This window comes from Hyaena hyaena, unplaced genomic scaffold, assembly GCF_003009895.1.
Source record: "Hyaena hyaena isolate Hyena2069 unplaced genomic scaffold, ASM300989v1 scaffold_25, whole genome shotgun sequence".
NCBI classification, from domain to species: domain Eukaryota; kingdom Metazoa; phylum Chordata; class Mammalia; order Carnivora; family Hyaenidae; genus Hyaena; species Hyaena hyaena.
Window position 1 is genome coordinate 2,241,170 of NW_024080657.1, and position 19,407 is coordinate 2,260,576.

A 19,407-nucleotide genomic window follows, 5' to 3' on the forward strand; every position below is an offset into this window, starting at 1 on the left:
CTGTGTCTCCCTCTCTCTCTGACCCTCCCCTGCTCGCGCTGTCTCTCTCTCTCCTAGAAATTAAAAAAAAAAAAAAAAAGATGGGGAGGGGAGGAAAATGTACTGAATCCTGATGTACCCACCCCACAGCTTCAAGAAGTTTCGTAGGCAGAGGGATTTGGGCGGGGATTCGGAGAAGGGGATAGGGCCACTTATGGAGGGGATGATTCCCCCACCCAGAGCCAAAAGTCGCATCCTCTGATACACACACACAGTACACACATACACACACACACACACACTCACCATGCCCCCCTCACCACCACCCCCAGTTCTCAGGCCCCACTTCTGGCCACCTCTGGGCTGTGGCCTCCCCTCTCCCGCCCCTGTGCAGGTTCCTTCCTCCTTTCTACATCCTACTGGTTTGCATCTCCCCAGCCAGATCCTTTAGAGATCCCTGGCTCCCCTCCAAGGTCTCGAGGTTTGGCGGCTCTGGAGGACAGAACATGGCCAGGGAGGCTGGCAAAGCATTGACGCGGGCGACCCTGGTGGTGCTGGCCACCCTGGGCACGGCTGTGATCGCGACCACGAACCCCGGCGTTGTGGCCAGGATCACCCAGAAAGGCCTGGACTACGGTAATCAGATGCCTTCCTTCCCTCCTCTCCTGCCCCTGAAAAGCACTTATTGAGTACCTCCTGTGTGCAGCCCTTGAACTCCAGTGCATGGCCTGCTCACAGCCCCTCAAAGGAGGGCCTTTAACCCTTGTCATATGTATGCAGAAGCCGAGGCAAGGTGAGTGGCTCAAGGTCACAGAGATGCAAGGTGGCAATGTTGGGATTGGAGTGTTGGTTTGGAGGACCCACGTCCAGTGCTGAGGCCCCTGAGGGTCCTCACGGTCCCCTCCCTCTCTACACAGCCGCCAACTCAGGCTTCGGAGCCCTTCTCTTCCCTCCAAAGCTGATTCTCAGTCCTGTCATTGGCCTTGAGATTCCTGGCCCGATCTTCAGCGTGGGCAGAGCCAGGGAGGAGAGCCAGGCTCAGGGGCAGGGATGGGGGGAGGAGGGCCCTTCTTTACGGTCTCTCCCAGGGCAGGGGCTTGGCAGCCACCCTGTGCACATTACCCATCTGGATGTCCCAGAGAAGGTCCTCCCAGGCTACTCGTCCGGGCCTACATCGGGGAAAAAGTGGCAGAAAACAGCCCCTCTGCTCCACTCTGTGCCAGGCGCTTTACACGCTCCATCTCGTTTCATCTTTATTTCTTCTTCTTCTTCTTCTTTTTTAATGTTTTATTTATTTCTGAGAGAGAGAGACAGCGTGAGCAGGGGAGAGTCAGGGAGAGAGGGTGACACAGAATCTGAAACAGGCTCCAGGCTCTGAGCTGTCGGCACAGAGCCCGACGCGGGGCTCGAACCCACGAACCATGAGATCATGACCTGAGCCGAAGTTGGACGCTTAACCGACTGTGCCACCCAGGGGCCCCGCGTTTCATCTTTATTTCAACCTTGGGTGGGACAGGCCGTCACTAGCAGCATTTACAGATGAGCAGACTGAAGCTTGGAGAAGGGACTAGGGAAGTGGGCGGTCTGGATCTCCCCTCCAGTCTCGGCTGAGGCCCCCCACCCTCCCCGCGTGGGGCTGCTCGATGCTGCCCCCAGCGGCAGAGAGGTGAACTGCGGAGGGCCGTGGGAGACCCAGCCGCAGAGAAGTCAGACCAAGGAGAAGGCGGAGCTCATGGGCTGGTGTGCCACTGAAAATGGGGACAGAACTCAGGGGCCCCTGGCACCCCATCCCTGAATTCCTTCTTTAGCCCAGGCAGGACATCTCTGAATCCCAGGGGCAGGCAGAGGACTCCCTGTGAGCTAGGAGACCAGAGTATGGGGTGGCCCTGAAGGCTTCCTGGGAGCAGAGGCCTGGGCTCAGGCTTTAAGCCCAGAAGTCTTCATGTTCTGTCACAGCAGACTCAGTTTCCCCATGTGGCAGCCAGAGTGAGTGCCTTCAGAAGATGTCCTGACCCTTTAGCATGGCATTTGAGATCCCTCAAGGCCCTGCCCAGTGCAGATTCAAATCCTGACCCATCACTTGTCAGCTGTGTGGCCACAGTCCCCGAATTTCCTCTTCCTCATCTGTGAACTGGGGGGCGGGGGCGGTACCAGGACTTCCTCCCCAGGGTTTTCAGATTCAGTAGCTGGATACGTGAACAGAGCGCAGAATAGTGCCTGGCACAGGATGCGGGCTTGATAAACGGCGGGAGAGGGTTGTCATTTCCAACCGGCTGTTGGAAAACACAAAGCCTGCGATCCCATTTCTTACTTCCTCCTTCTCAAGTAACATGTTGGCCTCTCAACTGGTTCTTGGATGCCGTCGGCCACATAACTGATGACAGGATTCCGGACATTGGGCATTCGTCCATTTGTTCACTCAATGGGTATTAAGTGCCTCCTAATCGTAAGTGGCAATCCCTGCGGTACACGGAGGAGCCACATTCATAAACAAAACGGATGTCTCCGGGATAAGCCTTGGAGGGCTCCCCGGGGCAGGTGGGAGAGATGGTAACCACAGTCACGTGAATAGATGTACAATTTCAAACAGACACGGGGCTCCTGGGGGGATGCCGGAGGCATCATGAGAATCATAGCAAGGAGGGTTGCTTTCATCTGCTGGGTCAGAGAAGGTTCCCGGAGGAAGGGACGGTGGAGCGGATTAGAAGCTGACCGGGTGAAGGTGGGAGGGGAGGGTTTCCTAGTCAGCAGAAATGGCACAAGCAAAGGTCCTGTGGAGAGAGAGGCCAAAGTTTAGAGAGGTGAAGTGTCTGTGAGGACACAGCGCAGAGCGAGGCCCAGACTAGGTGTTCCACGAATACTCACAGAATGCATGACTGGGTGTTTAGGGTGATATTTTATTTTATTAACAATTTTTTTTAATGTTTACTATGTTTGAGAGAGAGTGAATGACAGAGTGTAAGTGCGGAAGGGCAGAGAGAAAGGGAGACACTGAATCCAAAGCAGGCTCCGGGCTGTCAGCACAGAGCCCCACACCAGGCTCGAACCCATGAACCGCAAGACCATGATCTGACCGAGCCATCCAGACGCCCCTTAGTTCATATTTTAGACCAGGGATTGGCAAATGACCATCTCAGATCTCATTTGGCTGGCCACATGCTTTTGTATGGCCTGTGAACAAACAATGGCTTTTACATTTTACATTTTTAAATGATTGAAAAAAATCAAGAGAATAATATGTGAAAATTATATGAAATTCAAATTTCAGTGTCCAAAAATAAAGTTTTAAAGGTTTGTTGGAACACACCCACACCCATTCATTTACTTATCGTCTCTGGCTGCTTCCGTGCGATCACAGCAGACCAGAGACTGTGTGAGCCAAAAATATTTACTCTCCGACCCTTTACAGAAAACGCCAACTGACCCCTGATATGAATGGGGCAGACTGTGCCTCTGACCGTTACCCCTTTCCTCACCCCTCAGCCTGCCAGCAAGGAATGGTCGTGCTGCGGAAGGAGCTGGAGAAAATCACGATCCCCACATTCTCAGGGACCTTCAAGATCAAGCACCTCGGGAAAGGGCACTATAGCTTCTATAGGTGAGGCCTGTCGAGCTCAACCCTCAGCGTACAAGACTTATAGTGTCCTGGAGCCACCAAGACCAAGAATCACAGAGCCCCAAACTCCTAAACTCAGAGAGGTTAAGATTCCCAAACTAATGTTGGCCCACGCCAGGGGGATATAACCCTCCAAGCTGAGTGTAGAGGAGGCCACAGAAGGCACTCACCATGACTCCCGAGGTAAGGGGGATGTGTCATGAACCCCAAAACTCAGTGCCAGGCCCATATAGCAAGTAGGATTTGGGGATGGGGGGTTCAAGGACAGACAGCCCAATCTAAAATGGCCCACACCAGAATTTCTGGAGTAGTCTGTGGCTTCAGGTTCAGCTTGAGGTATCCCCTAATGACATTGGACCCTGCTTTCTCCTTGCCACTTCTCAGCACCGCTTCCCTTGAGGAGGCCCAGTTCTCAGGCAGGGTGTCCCCTCAAAGATGCAAGATGGCGACCGACACCCCCTCCGCCCTCTGAATCCTGTGGAAGGAGAGCACTTTTCCCTTGAATCTCAAGCAAAAGCCCTAAGATTCACTCTGTCCCATCTTAGGTTATATACACATCCCCGAACCATCCCTGTGGCCAGGGGATGCCCTCTCTAACCAGCTTATGCCCAGGTCGAAAGCCCTCCTGCCCCCCGTGAACATGGAAGGTCAACTTTCTTTGCAGTGACATGGAGGGGATGAGTGGAGGGGTGGCCCCCAGAGGAGAAAGGCAGTTCTGTTACCACAACAAGGGGGTGTGGGTGCCGAGCAGAAAACCCATAAATGTCCTCTCCAGAATTTTATACACCTATTCACCCAACAAATAGTTTTGAGCACCTACTGTGTGTCTGATGCCACAGACTCGGCTATGACAGTGAACCAAGAAAAACGCGTTCCACCTTCCACAGACCTGCAGTCAGGTGAAACTCCATTTGTCATCCTCAATCATTGCACTTCCTGCAAGATGGAGATGATTGTGCCCATGTTACAAATGAGAACACTGAGGCTCAGGATGACTAAGTGTCAGGCTCAGGGTCACTGAAGAACAGTGAAGAACAGGATTCAAAGGCAGATTTGTCTGACATTAAAGCCTAGCCACTCTGCCCCATGCCCACAGAGTTCCCAAAGCTGCTCTCATAGTTTCCGGGTTCTTCCTCAATGGATGTGGTGAAGGGCTGGGAGTGGGAGTGAGTCTGCATGAACATTAACTGAATCCTTGTGTGGCCCCCCAGGAGGTTAACTGAGGCTTTCTTCTTCACAGCATGGCTATCCGTGGATTCCAGCTTCCCAGCTCCCAGATGAAACTAGTGCCCAGTGAGGGCCTCAATCTCGCCATCAGAAATGCCAATGTCATGATCAGTGGAAAATGGAAGGCGCGAAAGAATTTCATGTGCGTTTCCAACCTTGGTATTGACTGAGTGTGTGGGTGAGCTCTGGGTGATACTGGGAAGGGGTGACGGCCAGGATCTCAGGAATGCTCAACTTCTGCCTTACCCATCACCGCTTGTGCCCATGGGGTTCCTGGGGGGAGTTTTTCATGTGTGAAAATTCAGCATAGCCCTTGGTTAATAGCCGAGCATTATGTCCGCATCAAAATGCAAGATGTTGACAAGATTGAGTTGGTACATGAAGCGTAGGATGGAAGACTAAGGGGGTACCCTTAATTTACCCCTTTATCAGTGAGCTATGGCTGTGTAACAAAACACGGCAACCCAGCTGCTGAAAACAGTAGTCATATATTATCACTATGTATCTATGTGTTAGCTGGGGTTCAGCTGATCTGGGTTGGGCTCAGCTGAGGCAGCTCTGCTCCACATATATCTCTTCATCCTCCTCCTCAGCCCAGTGGGCTACTCAGAGCACATCCCTGGTGGTGGCAGATGTGCACAAAGGGCAACCAGAAACATCCAGGTCCCCTTCAGGCCTAGACTCAGAATTGGCCTGTGGTCACTTCTACTCATATGCCATTGGCCAGAGTAAGTCACGTGGCCAAGCCCAAAGTCAAGAGTCAAGAGCCTGGAAATGCATACACCTCCCCCCACCCCCGTGCCCTGAGATAGGCAAAGTGGTGAAAAATTGGGTCAAATCATCCAAACTACAACTCTGATTTGAAATACTGGGTTCTCACCACGGTGAGCCTGCCCTCTAGTGGTCGTGGCTCAGAATAACCAATCACTTCTGCGACTTGTTTGTGGGGAATCCAGGGGGATCAAGGAGAAGATACTTTGGGGAGAGGGACATGAGTCCGGCTTCCTGTCCCTCCCCCACAATAAAAATCGCTTAGTTCCTCACATGGGCTCTTTTGCACTTATCATTTCACTCACTGGCGGCACAAAAGATAACAGTACTTTATCATGTTAAAGGAGAATTGACAAAATACATTCGCGTCCACTGTCTTATCCAAAACTCGTCTCATCCCTGAAGGAGGACCTATTGACGCCATTTAATGAATGAGGACACTCATTAATGAAAGTCTCCAAACACGCAGCTTTTTAGGGGCAAAGCCAGCATTGAACTTCTGATCAAGAGTCTGGGTGGGGAAACTGGAAATCAGAGCAGTCAAGAAACATACCTAACGTCACTCAGCAAGGGCAGAGGCAAGGGGTAAGAGCGGCGCCCTGCCGGGCAGACATGGACCCACACTCTGTGCTGTGTGACCTTGGGCAGGCTGCCTCCCCTCTCTGAATTCCATCTCAAGTAGCAACCCCTACGTTCCGGCCCAGGCTCGGAAGTTTGAATGGCAGCAGGGAAGAAAAAGCTTGCTATAATTCTTTCATCTGTGTTTCCCTTCAGCAAAACCAGCGGCAACTTTGACCTGAGCGTGGAGGGCGTCTCCATCTCGGCGGTTCTGAAGCCGGGCTTCGACCCCACCTCGGGCCGCTGCACCGTCACCTGCTCCAGCTGCAGTAACCACATCGACAGCGTCCGTGTGCACGTCTCAGGCAGCAGGCTGGGGTATGCTCTCCTGGGGCTGCAGCGGGAGGAGAGAGCTTAAGGAGCACTGTCCTGTACTCAGTAAATGTCCCAGGTGCCACCTCTTGCCGGGCCTTGTTCCGAGGTGCAGGGGAGGGGCAGGGTCCGCAGACAGAGCAGAGACCGCCCCTGCCTCAAGGAGCCACCTGTTCCTCGAACATTCATCCAACAGACTTTCCTGAGCACTTACTATGCCCCAGGCTCTGGCTAACTAACCCTTTGGTGTGCGTTGAATTATACCATCCTCACCGCAGACCTCTAGGCGTTGATTCATCTCCATTCAACAAATGTCAGCTAAGAATCTGCCTGTGCTCAGGAGACAGCAGTGGCCAATGAAAACTTAGCAATAGCTAACATCAGGGGGATGTCAGCTAACTTGACTGTGTGCCACGCCTGCTTTTAAGTTTGTGAATTGTCCCAGTCGAGCCACACAATGAAGTTCGTCTATTATTACCCCCATTTTTCAGAGAGGAAAACCAAGGCAGAGAGAGGATAGGAAATATCCTAAGTTTTCATACCTAGTGAGTGTTGAAGAGGGATTCAGCCCACGGCTATCCAGCCCCAGAGTCTTGGCCACACAGTCCCTGCTCTCTTAAAGCTTCCTACCCAGTGGAGAAGATAGACACTAATCAAATCATTGCATTAATGAATTGCTCACAAAGAACTACAAAGGAACACAAGAACAGGGCAAAGAGGTACGAAGTGCTATAAGCACATAGAACAGGAGGTTCTGACCCTGTCTGGGGCCTGGCTGCTCCTTCCTTGATGAAATGCCGTTTGAATTGAAATGAAAAGAATAAGTAGGAGTTAGTTGGGTGGATGTGGGGGACAGGGGCTGTTTTAAATAGCAGGAACAGCATGTGCAAAGGCCCTGTGGTGGGAGGCAGCACAGAACACAAGAGGATACTGCAGGGTAGTGTGGCTGGAGTGCCAAGAGGGAGAGCAGTCGCGATGAAAGAGGCTGAGGCAGGGTGGGGGCCCAGCTGTGCACCCATTGAGGCAATAAACCCATAAACAAGTCACTGTCCCCAGAGGGCCAAGTATCTAATGGGGGTGTGCACAGTTAAAGCCCCGGAACAAGGGTGCCTAGGCCATTTGAAGGAGGGAGGAAGGGTTCCCAGAGGAGGCAGCCTCCCAAACGCAGCCCAGGGACCCTTTGGAAGCCTCATGCATGTCCGCACATGTCAATCTCCAGGTGGCTGATCAAACTCTTCCACAAGAAAATGGAGTCTTTGCTCCGAAAGATGATGAACAACAAGGTAGGACGGGCTCAGGGCGGGCGGGGCCCTCAGTGCCTGCGTCCCTGTCCCTGGACCCTTCGGCTCTGGGACCAGAGCGCTGGAAGCGGCCCTCGTAGCTCTTTGAGCTCAGCTCTAAGAACCGGTCATGAGGAGTCCAGCAAGAGCCTAAAGCAAGGCTCACACACACAGCCACAGCGGCGCACCCACGCCCTGCTTGACCTCCTCTGCCCCTCCTCCCCTCCTCCCCTCCTCCCCGCAGGCAAACTGCCTTCTCCTTCAGTCTCCTCGCCTAGCTCTCTGGCCTCTGCCCCCAACCCTGACGTACCCCAGTCCCCCTTCTGGATGCTCCCCACCCGGAAACCACACAAGTGATGGAGCTGCTAGGCTCGAGTGCCAGCAAATGATCCCCTGGGGCTGGAGCTGATACAGAAAATGGGCCCTGGCCAGCGCTCCCCAGCCCTGCCCTCTGCCCTAAATCCACCCAGGCCAGCTTCCTCCGCTGAGAAAAGGGGCCATTCATCGCGCTGGTTTTCCAGGAATAAACATTAGCTCCCAGGAATCCCTGAGCCTCTCACAGGCCAAGTGAGCTGAGGGCAATGGGGAGCCATTGAAGGTTTTAAGCAAGGGGGGTGACCTGACCAGATCTGTGCTAAAATTTCTGTGGCTGCCGTGAGAATGACTGGAGGAGCCAAAAGATGGGGCGAGGGGACCTCAGGGAGCCTGAGGAAGCTGTACAGTCTTCTAGGTGGGAGCCACTGGGTCCTTGGTCAAAGGCACTGACAGTGGGGGTGGGGAGACATCAGTCAGATCAGTCTGATGGCATTCTGTGAAAGTTTTAAAACAAAACAAAACAACTGCATGGTTGTCAAAATGCATAATACAGTAGATTATAAAATGGGTTTTAGCGTCAGAATCTCTGGGTTTTAATTCTGGCCCCAGAGCCTAACTAGCTTTGTAACTTGGAGCAAATTTCAGAACCTCGGTTTGACCATCTGTAAAATGGGGACATTAATACCTCCTGCACCAGGCCGCTGTAAGGATTCCTGAGGTAGTGCAGGCGGCGGGCTCAGCCACCAGCCTGACTAACCCCTGGCTCAACTGCCTTTGTAATTAACGAATAGTACGAGGCCCATGTTAGCGTTTAACATGGAACTATTAAAACAGAGTAGCAGCCAAGCTAAAACATAGTGATGCACCTGCTGCTAGACAACAATGGTGAGGGGGGGAGGGGAGGGAGAGGGGAGGAAGAGGAGGAGGGGAGGAGGGGAGAAGAGGGAGGGGGAGGAGGAGGGGAGGAGAAGGAGGAGGAGGGGGAAGAGGGGAGGAGGAGGGAAGGAGGGAGAGGGAAGAAGGGGAGGAGAAGGAAGGGAGGAGAAAGACAAGAAGAGGAGGGGGGAGGGGGGAGGAGGGGAGAAGGAGGAGGGGAGAAGAAGGAGGAGAAGGAAGAAGGGAGGAGAGGAGGAGGTCTGCATACACAAGTGCTTGCAGTGGACTTGACACTATGTCTTGAACTCTCTGCAAGGATCCCAGCATTTAATCCACACAAAACCCTTATATGACAGAGAGTGTCATGGTTTTCCCCTATTTTACCGATGAGTAAACTGAGGCACAGAGAGGGAAGTGATAGTACTGGGGTTCAAACCCAGGCTATCCCCCCTCAGAGGTGAAGCTCTTGATCAAAACAAGGTATTCTTTAGAAGACAGTACTGGCTTGAGTGGACGGATAATGGATGGATGGATGGATGGGTGGATGGGTGGATGGGTGGATGGATGGATGGATGGGTGGATGGATGGATGGATATATGGATGGATGGGTGGATGGATGGATGGATGGATGGATGGATGGATGGATGGATGGATGGATGGATGGATGGATGGATGGATGGATGGATGGATGGATGGATGGATGGATGGATGGATGGATGGATGGATGGATGGATGGATGGATGGATGGATGGATGGATGGATGGATGGATGGATGGATGGATGGATGGATGGATGGATGGATGGATGGATGGATGGATGGATGGATGGATGGATGGATGGATGGATGGATGGATGGATGGATGGATGGATGGATGGATGGATGGATGGATGGATGGATGGATGGATGGATGGATGGATGGATGGATGGATGGATGGATGGATGGATGGATGGATGGATGGATGGATGGATGGATGGATGGATGGATGGATGGATGGATGGATGGATGGATGGATGGATGGATGGATGGATGGATGGATGGATGGATGGATGGATGGATGGATGGATGGATGGATGGATGGATGGATGGATGGATGGATGGATGGATGGATGGATGGATGGATGGATGGATGGATGGATGGATGGATGGATGGATGGATGGATGGATGGATGGATGGATGGATGGATGGATGGATGGATGGATGGATGGATGGATGGATGGATGGATGGATGGATGGATGGATGGATGGATGGATGGATGGATGGATGGATGGATGGATGGATGGATGGATGGATGGATGGATGGATGGATGGATGGATGGATGGATGGATGGATGGATGGATGGATGGATGGATGGATGGATGGATGGATGGATGGATGGATGGATGGATGGATGGATGGATGGATGGATGGGTGGATGGATGGGTGGATGGATGGATGGGTGGGTGGATGGATGGATGGATGGATGGATGGATGGATGGATGGATAGATGGATGGATGGGTGGGTGGATGGATGGGTGGATGGATGGGTGGATGGATGGGTGGATGGATGGATAAATGAGGCGCCAGGGTGTCCGTGATGGCAGCAAGGGCTGCAGATGAGGAGGAGTGAGCTGGGCAGTTAACGCCCAGGAATGCAGAGTGAAGAGCAGGAATCTGAGGGAAGGAAGAGCCCCAGGCTATACACAGTGTAGGGGTGGGGGGAGCAGGGAGCAGGGAGCAGCCAGCAGGAAGCCAGCTGGGCTCCAGGCTGGGATGTGATTTGCTGTGGTTTGGAGCCATCTGGTGGCCCTCGTGGGGGAGTGGCACCAGAGGGCAGTAGCCCAGGGGCAGTCAGCCCCACCCGTACTGCCCCCCACCCCCGCCCCCACAGAGGTACACAGGCTTCTCAGAGGACGACATTCTAGGCACCTGCAGTCTTGTGTGATAGAAACACACTCAGGGAAACTGGTTTTCTCCCTCCTACCCTTCTTTCCTCCCCCCTTCCCTCCCTCCTTCCTTCAAAGAAACAGTCAAAGCAAGCAAAACATGTCTGGCTCCTTCTTCCCAAAAGACATTTGCCACCATGGGAAGCGCTCACCGGTGTCTTCTCTGGTTCTCTCCAGATCTGCCAGGTTGTGACCAATTCTGTGTCCTCCAAGCTGCAAGGTTACTTAAAGACACTGCCAGGTGAGCCTGGGTGAGGTCAAGGAGGCTGGGACAGAATGGGGAGGGGCCCAGGAGAATGGAGAGTGTGATGGAGGCTGGGAGGTTCCCAGATGGGCTTGGGCCTGGGTGGAAATGGGTAGAACACATTATTTTCAAATGGCAGTTGGCATCGGGTCCCTATTGGGCCTGTGTGGGGGCCAAACAACCAAACACTCCCAGCTCTCCGTGGTCAGGCACTCACAGCTGCCCTGAGCTCTGACACTGGTCATTTCACCTCTCTGAGCCTCAGTTTTCATATCTTTAAAATGGGGACAATTCTTTAGATCTCCCAGTAACTGTGAAGAGCTGCGGTTGCTGGGGGGCCAGACTCCCTCCGGCTGAGTGCTCCCCATGGCCATGCACCCAGGGGAAGTGTCTCCTCTCAGCCTCCCAGCACCCCACGGAGGTTGGCGTATCCTCCCAATTCTACCACAAGGAAATTGAGGCTCAGAAAGGAACTGTGACTTGCCCAAGGTCGCATAGCTGGAAAGAAGCAGAAGCAGAATCCAAACTTGGGTTTTCTTACTCTAGAGGTTATGCCCCAAATTGCTCACCAGGCTCCCTCCCTGTGGGGCAGTCATGGCAGCTACAGTGCAAGTCCACTTAAGATGCACTCGCTTCCCCAGGCCCTGCTCTGGCCCCTCCGGGGATGGGCCCTTCCTGGGCCTGTTGGGGGCAATTGCAGCGTCCACAGCTTGGAGATGTCTGAGGCAGGGAGATGGCAGGGAGGTGACTTTGGTTTGAGTCCCAGCTCCATCACTCACCAGCTGGGCCGTCTTGGAAGAGTTACATTTCTGAGCTTCATTTCTTCCCCTCTAATGTGGGAAGGAAGGGCTTATGGAGGGACCCGGGTTTATTCAATTCTCATTGATTACTGCTGGGAAATACAGACACTGTTCAGACCTGAACAAACCTGGGGTCAACCTGGGATATTATCACTGTGAGTAATGGTCCCTTTGGCTTTTGAGCCCCTCCCATGCCCAAGGCATCTGTGGGGTCACCAGTGCTGCCCCACTCTACACATGACAAAAAGTGCTTGGAGGAATGAAAGCACTTGTCCAAGGTCAGAAAGAGTTCAATTCAAACCCAAGTCTCTCTGTTTCTTGACCCTATGTTTTAGCTCCATCTCTGGGCTTGGAAGCAGGGAAAGAGATAATGTCTGTTTATGTAGGGTGTGGGTTCATTTTCCTTTAAAGGGAGCTCAGGGAGGGCTCCCTGGAGGAGGTGGGAATGGAACCTGCACTGCAGTTCTTTGCAGTTCAACTTTGGCAGATGCCAGCACTGCGTCTCGCCCTAAAGATGCTGCCACGGGGAGCCAGCTCATGGCTCATCTTGTTCCTCTCTAGTGAAAACCCGAATAGATCGTGTCGCTGGAATTGATTACTCACTGGTGGCACCTCCGACAGCCACGGCTGACAACCTGGATGGGCAGCTGAAGGTGAGACTTACACTGAGGAAGTTATACCCTCACGCCTTTGCATCGGGCCCTCCTGGGGCTACCCATCATCCTAACCTCTGCATCTTCTCCCTGCTCCAGTCACACTGGCTGCCCTCCTGCTATTCCTGAACCACTCTATGCCTGCTTGCTCTCCAGGGCCTTTGCACCTGCTCCCTCTCTGCCCAGAATGCTCTTACCCAGATATTCACACAAACTCTCTCTTCCTTCTTTTCAAGTCTTTACTCAAATATCCCTCTCCCTAAAGGCCACTCCCACTGAAATAGCTCCTTCTCCCCCTCCCCATATCCTGCTTTGTTTTTCTCAACATCACTTATTAACAAGCCCCCAACACACACACACACACACACACACACACACACACACAGTCACACATCTGTTTCCCTCACTATGATGAAGGAGGAGGGGATATGGCTGCTTTGTTCCTGACTATGCTTGGTATCTAATAACTGCTCAGTAAATATTCTGTTCAGACAGATGGATGGGTGGATAAATGGATGGATGGATGGATGGATGGATGGATGGATGGATGGATGGATGGTGGATGGATGGTGGATGGATAGATGGTGGATAGATGAAGGATAGATGGATATATGGATGGATGGATGGATAGATGGATTGGTGGATGGTAAATGGATAGATGGATGGATGGATAGATGGATAGATGGATGGATGGATGGATGGATGGATGGATGGATGGAAAAATGGATAGATGGATGGATGGGTGGGTGGATAGATGGATGGATGGTGGATAGATGGAGCTTCATTTCATACTACTTTCCCCCTACTCACCCCCCTCTAACCAGGCACACAGGCCTTGCACATCCTTAACACACCAAACTCGTTCCCACCTCAGGGACTTTGTCTTACCCATCCCCTCCACTTGAACTGCCTTCTCTCACACGCCCCCCTCTACCCCACTGGCTTCTTCTACTCCAGGTGAGTCTGTGTTTGCATGTCACTCCCCAATTAGCCTTCCCTGACCACCCGGCTGGAGTGGGTCCCACCCTTGAATCCCTCTGGCTGTACTTCATTCAGTCCTTCCACGATTGGTGATTGGCTTATTTGTTTACTGTTTACCTATTTGTTCTAAAATATGTTTGATATAAAAAAGAAAATTTAGAAACTACAGAGGAGCGGAGAAATAAATAAATAAGAAGGAAAGGAGGAAGGGAGGAAGGAGAGGGAGAGAGATTACCCAAATATTACAACTCAGAGGCTAAAATTAACAACTCATGAAACTACAGATGCTGGTGAGGATGTGGAGAAATGGGAACCCTATTGTACTTGGTGGGAGTGCAAACTGGTGCAGCCCCTCTGGAAAACAGTGCGGAGGTTCCTCAAAAAATTAAAAATAGAACTCCCCTACGACCCAGCAATAGCGCTGCTAGGAATTCTTCCAAAGGATACAGGAGTGCTGATTCATAGGGGTACATGCACCCCAATATTTACAGCAGTGCTATCAACAATAGCCAAATTATGGAAAGAGCTCAAATGTCCATCAACTGATGAATGGATAAAGAAGATGTGGTTTTAAATAAACAGTGAATACTACGCGGCAATGAGAAAGAATGAAATCCTGCCATTTGCAACAACATGGATGGAACTAGAGGGTATTATGCTAAGTGAAATAGGTCAGTCAGAGAAAGACAGATATGTCTTCATTTATATGTGGAACGTGAGAAACTTAACAGAAGACCATGGGGGAAGGGAGGGGGGAAGATAGTTTCAAACAGAGAGGGAGGCAAACCATAAATACAGAGAACAAACTGAAGGTGGATGGGGTTGGGGAAGAGGGGAAAGTGGGTGATGGGCATGGAGGAGGGCACTTGTTGGGAAGAGCACTGGGTGTTGTATGGAAGTGAGGAATCACAGGAATCTGCCCCCAAAACCAAGAGCACACTGTAAGCAGAGCTGCCATGAATGAACATCCTTGTATCTGGGTCTCTGCCCATCTTTGACTCTCTCCTAGAAGTGGCATTGCTGGACCAAATAGTAAAAAAAATATATAAGTGGTATAATGGAATAAAGGATGAGAATAACCTGTTTACTGACCCCCAGGCTCCTGCCCAGAGGTCATGGCCATGAGTCTCAGGGCATGTTATGTGTTCATTTCCAGGCTCCCTGGTTCAAAGCATTCACATAAATGCAAGCCTGTCTGGTTTGGCTGGTAAACTGTTTGTATAAATGGAGACACATCACGCTTTCACTTGCTTTTCTCACTTAATAATCTGCATTAGAATTGGCACATGGGTCGACTTATTCATTTATTTATTTTTATTTATTTTGAGAGTGAGAGCACGCACATGCATGTGAGCATGGGAGGGGCAGAGAGAGAGAGAGAGAGAGAGAATCCCAAGCAGGCTCTATGCTGTCAGTGCAGAGCCTGATGTGGGGTTCAAACTCACAAACCATGAGATCACAGCCTGACCCGAAATCAAGAGTTGGATGCTTAACCGACTGAGCCACCCAAGCGTCCCTCACTTATTTATTAATTTTAAGAGATGCATGGTAGTCTGTAAGATAGGTGAGAGAGTGGTTAATTTTTTATGATGAAATGATTCAGAGGTACAGAGAACATTACACACTCTCACGTACCTACCACCCAGATTTAAGAAATGTTACCATTAAGGGACATCTGGGTGGCTCAGTAGGTTGAGCGTCCGACTTCAGTTCAGGTCACCATCTCACAGTTCATAAGTTCGAGTCCTGCGTCAGGCTCTGTGCTGACAGCTCAGAGCCTGGAATCTGCTTCAGATTCTGTGTCTCCCTCTCAATCTGCCCCTTCTCCGCTCACACTCTGCCTCTCTCTCTCTCTCTCTCTCTCTCTCTCAAGAATGAATAAACATTTTAAAAAATTAACAGAAAAAAAAGAAATGTTACCATTTTGTTGTATTTGCCTCTGATTTTTTTTTTAAATGAAACACATTGGGCACCTCTAGCCTGCAGGGAATCACACGGATAAGATGCCCATTTGTATCCTCCTTACCTGCGGTTTTTTATACGTTTACTGCATATCTGTATGTCGATAATTCTTACATAGTATATTTTATACGCCTCTAAATTTTACATAAATGGTATTTTACCATATGTGCCCATCTACATTTATAACTCAACATCGGTGTTTTCTTTAGCTAAGTAAATAATCTGCTTTTGCAGTGTGTTGCCAAGCTGCTCTTCAGAAACATAAACATACATTCCCTAGCAGCCTATGAACACTCTCACCCAAAACCGGATGGTGTGAGTTTGAAATACGCGTACACTTAAAACAGTCTACTTCTCTCCTTAAAATTTTCCTAATTTGACAGCTGAAAACAAACAGAATCTCACTGTTGTTCTGGTAGAACTTCCGTGCTTGTTGGCAAGGTTGGAACTGAGCCAAAGGAGCTGTCGGGAGTGTGCCGAGGGGTCGGATCGGGAGGTTGGGAGTGGTGCAGGAGCGACCTCGGGCAATGCTCTTCCCCTCCCTGGGCCTCAGTGTCCTATCCTGCAAAATGGGCAGAATCATAGGCACCTCGCGGGACTGACAGGAAAAGGCCCTAGGAACTAGCACCCAGGAGGCAGAGGACATTATAGTTTGTTTCTGGCCATGGCTTCCTCCTCTGGGAGTGCGTGCTGGTATCCTCAGCCTATTTTCTCCTGGAATGAAGACATTGAATTACAATTCCTCCACCCCCAGGGGGAGTTTTTCAGGTGCGGCCAGCACAGCCCCCCTCCCTTCGCTCCTCCGCCACTGGCCTTTCCCAACGACCACGACCGCATGCTGTACCTGGGCATCTCCGACTACTTCTTCAACACAGCGGGGCTCGTGTACCAACAGGCTGGGGTCCTGAACCTGACCGTCACAGACGACATGGTAAGGCCGGGCTGGGGGTGGATGCTGGAAGAGCACGGGGCTCAGAGCACAGCAAGTCGGCTGGACTTGAACTTGTGTTCACACTGGGGGACACCACAGCCCAGCCTCTAGAGGCGGCCAGACCCAAGTTGGACTATCAGCCCCCTCTTTTCTGTTGGGTGACCTGAGACCAGTAGGTCAATCTCTCAGAACCCCAGTTTCCTCGCTTGCAAAACACCGATAAGTGTCTTCCTCCAAAGGGTGTGAGAAGGTGAACTGAGATATGACTGCTCTGTCAGCACTGGGCACAGGCTTAGCACATAAGAAGTCCTGCATGAGGATGAAAGTTACAGCCAACATCGCCTGAGCCCTTGCCCTAATCCAGCCTTAGCCTCAAACCACCACTGTCATCAACCTCAGTGTCTCTATCGATATATTCAAGGCTGAGTCCTGCTCCGGGCCTCAGTTTTCCCATCTGTAAAATGAGGAGATGACCATCCTCTCCAGAGTCCAGGTGCAGCCACGTCACTGGCCATGAGGGGTTCCTCCTATGCTGCTTCTGGAAGAGGTGCCTGATACTGCTCTCTGTCGGGGCACCAAAGGGATGCTGAACCTCCCGTGTCCCCTGGCCCCGCAAATGAGAACTCTTCAGGGCAAGAGAGTCAGCCACCAGCACCTGCATTTAGCAGATACTCAAACATACGCAGAGGAAGGGGAGCCTGCTGGCTTTATACCTTTACAACTGTGCTTCTCTGAAGGTTTGGGGCATGGGGAAGCTGGAGGTGAGCTAAGAGAGGCTGGACATCCTATGTGACTGATTTGGAGAGCTTACCTGAGTGTTCTGGGGGCGGGGGGGAATATATATATATATATGTATATATATATATATATATATATATAAGGAAGTTGGCAGCCACTGACCATATCCTGACTGTTGTAGGCTGATTGCTGCAGAAGTTGGGGGTCAGATTGGCCATTGTGTGTTTGTGTATTCAGTCTCTCACCCTTCACATGGAACCCTCCCCCCCGAATCTATAACATAATCCCACAAGATCCTTTTCTCTTCTTTCCTTGCTACAGATACCAAAGAAATCCAAATTCCGACTGACGACCGATTTTTTTGGAATCCTCATACCCCAGGTAAGAAAGCTGCCCTTCTGTCCACTCACGAGGCATCCTGGGGGTGCCAGGGAGTACTGAGCTCTGCTGAGTGGCCTGATGAAAGCCCCGCTTTCCAGATCTAGAGGCAGCCCAGCCCAAGAGTGGAAATAGCCTTGTGTAGCCCACCCTCAATGCAGAGAAAGGCTCTGAGTGCCCAGGTGACCAGACGCGAGGGTCCCAGACACTGCGGGCTTTTCTATCTAACAAATATTTATTGAGGGCCCACCACGTGCCCAGGGCCCTGTTCTTGGCATCTAGCAAAGCAGCCCATTGCCCTGCTCCCCTGGAGCCCCAGTCCAGTGAAGAGAGAAGATTCTTACTCAGGTGCCCAAAACAATTAAGAAAACTCACACCAAGAGAAATGAAGCCAAAAGACTGATGAGGTCACTTGAGACCAAACCTTCGGTCTCCGTCTGCTCAGGCTGTATAAGAAAGTGCCACAGACTGATGGCTTACGCAACAGTAATAAATCGCTCATGGTTCTGGAGGCTGAAAGGTCTAAGATCAAGGTACCCGCACATTTGGGTTTGGGGGAGGGCCTCTTTCAAATTCCAAGATGGCTGCCTCCTTGCAGTGCCCTCACAAGGCCTTTCCTCTGAGCAGATACAGAGACAGCAGGCAAGCTCCGTTTGTCTCTTCCTATAAGGACACTAATCCTATTGGCTTAGGGCCCCACCCTCTGGCCTTGTTGAATCTGAATTACCGCCTTAGGGCCTCATCGCCAGCTACAGCCATCCCAGGGGTTAGGGCTTTAGTGCATGAGTTTCGGGGGACACAAACATTCAATCCATAACAGCCTCTCCAGTGGTGGCACTTCCAGAAATTTCTGTACAGGAGCTACTGGGGTGGGGAGGCATGACTGGTAGAGGGATCAGGGAATGCTTCCTGAAGTTTTGTGGCAAAACAATCACATGATCTTTCTGAGACTGTATGTTTACCTCGGGGAAGATTGGAGGCTGGGCGGGGGGGTGGGGGAGGTTGTCAGAAAGCCCTCCTCAGTTCCCCCAGGAGGCCACCACTGCTCTGTGACATCTGAGCTAATTCCGGAAGGAGGGAAAAGAGCCAAACTGGGAAAGAACACGGGGTGGGTAATAACCATTCAGCAAGAGAAACAGAGAGGGGGTTTTAGACAGGAATGGAGTGGGTCATATATTTGAGGAATGGAAAGGAGTCCTGGAGTTGGAAAGCAAGAGGAGCGAGGAGTAGAGGCCCGTGGGGTGAGGTTGTGGGCACCAAGTGCAGAGAGTGCAGTCTTGCAAAAAGCAATGGGAAGGCGCACTGGGCGGCTCAGTCAGTTATGCGTCGACCCTTGATTTCGGCTCAGGTCATGATCTCATGACTCGTGGGATCGAGACCCACGATGGGCTCTGCACTGAGCGTGGAGCCTGCTTGAGATTCTCTCTCTCCTTTTCTCTCTTTCTCTCTCTCAGTAAATAAATAAATAAACTTAAAAAAAAAAAGGAATGTGAACACATTGGAGGTGTTTATGCAGGGCTAAAATGAGATAGAATTTAGAAACAGTTTAATAAAATGGTCACTTTGTTGGTTGTCCCCATTGGGGGCTGCAGGTGGCCAAGATGTTCCCCAACATGAAGGTGCAGCTAGTCTTCTGGGCCTCCTCCCCACCACACCTCACCATGAACCCCGCCGGCCTCGTCCTCACCCCTACCCTGGATGCCCAAGCCTTTGCTGTCCTCCCGGACTCCTCTTTGGCCCCCCTGTTCGTGCTTCGCCTGGTAAGCTGTTCACAGGTCTGGGCAGACGAGGGCATTACC

General features: G+C 51.5%; 1 protein-coding gene across 1 annotated transcript in view; it reads left to right on the top strand.

Annotated features, from left to right (window-relative positions):
- Nucleotides 1-436: 436 nt before the first annotated feature.
- BPI (bactericidal permeability increasing protein) overlaps nucleotides 437-19,407 on the top strand; it is a 28,076-nt gene continuing 9,105 nt past the window's right edge. Inside the window, exons 1-10 of the mRNA XM_039227161.1 lie at nucleotides 437-615; nucleotides 3,463-3,577; nucleotides 4,836-4,964; nucleotides 6,368-6,529; nucleotides 7,743-7,806; nucleotides 11,099-11,162; nucleotides 12,527-12,618; nucleotides 16,316-16,492; nucleotides 17,552-17,611; nucleotides 19,201-19,368. Of these exons, the coding sequence (XP_039083092.1) occupies nucleotides 486-615; nucleotides 3,463-3,577; nucleotides 4,836-4,964; nucleotides 6,368-6,529; nucleotides 7,743-7,806; nucleotides 11,099-11,162; nucleotides 12,527-12,618; nucleotides 16,316-16,492; nucleotides 17,552-17,611; nucleotides 19,201-19,368 (1,161 nt within the window). The 5' untranslated portion in view covers nucleotides 437-485. The remainder of the gene's footprint in view (nucleotides 616-3,462; nucleotides 3,578-4,835; nucleotides 4,965-6,367; nucleotides 6,530-7,742; nucleotides 7,807-11,098; nucleotides 11,163-12,526; nucleotides 12,619-16,315; nucleotides 16,493-17,551; nucleotides 17,612-19,200; nucleotides 19,369-19,407) is intronic.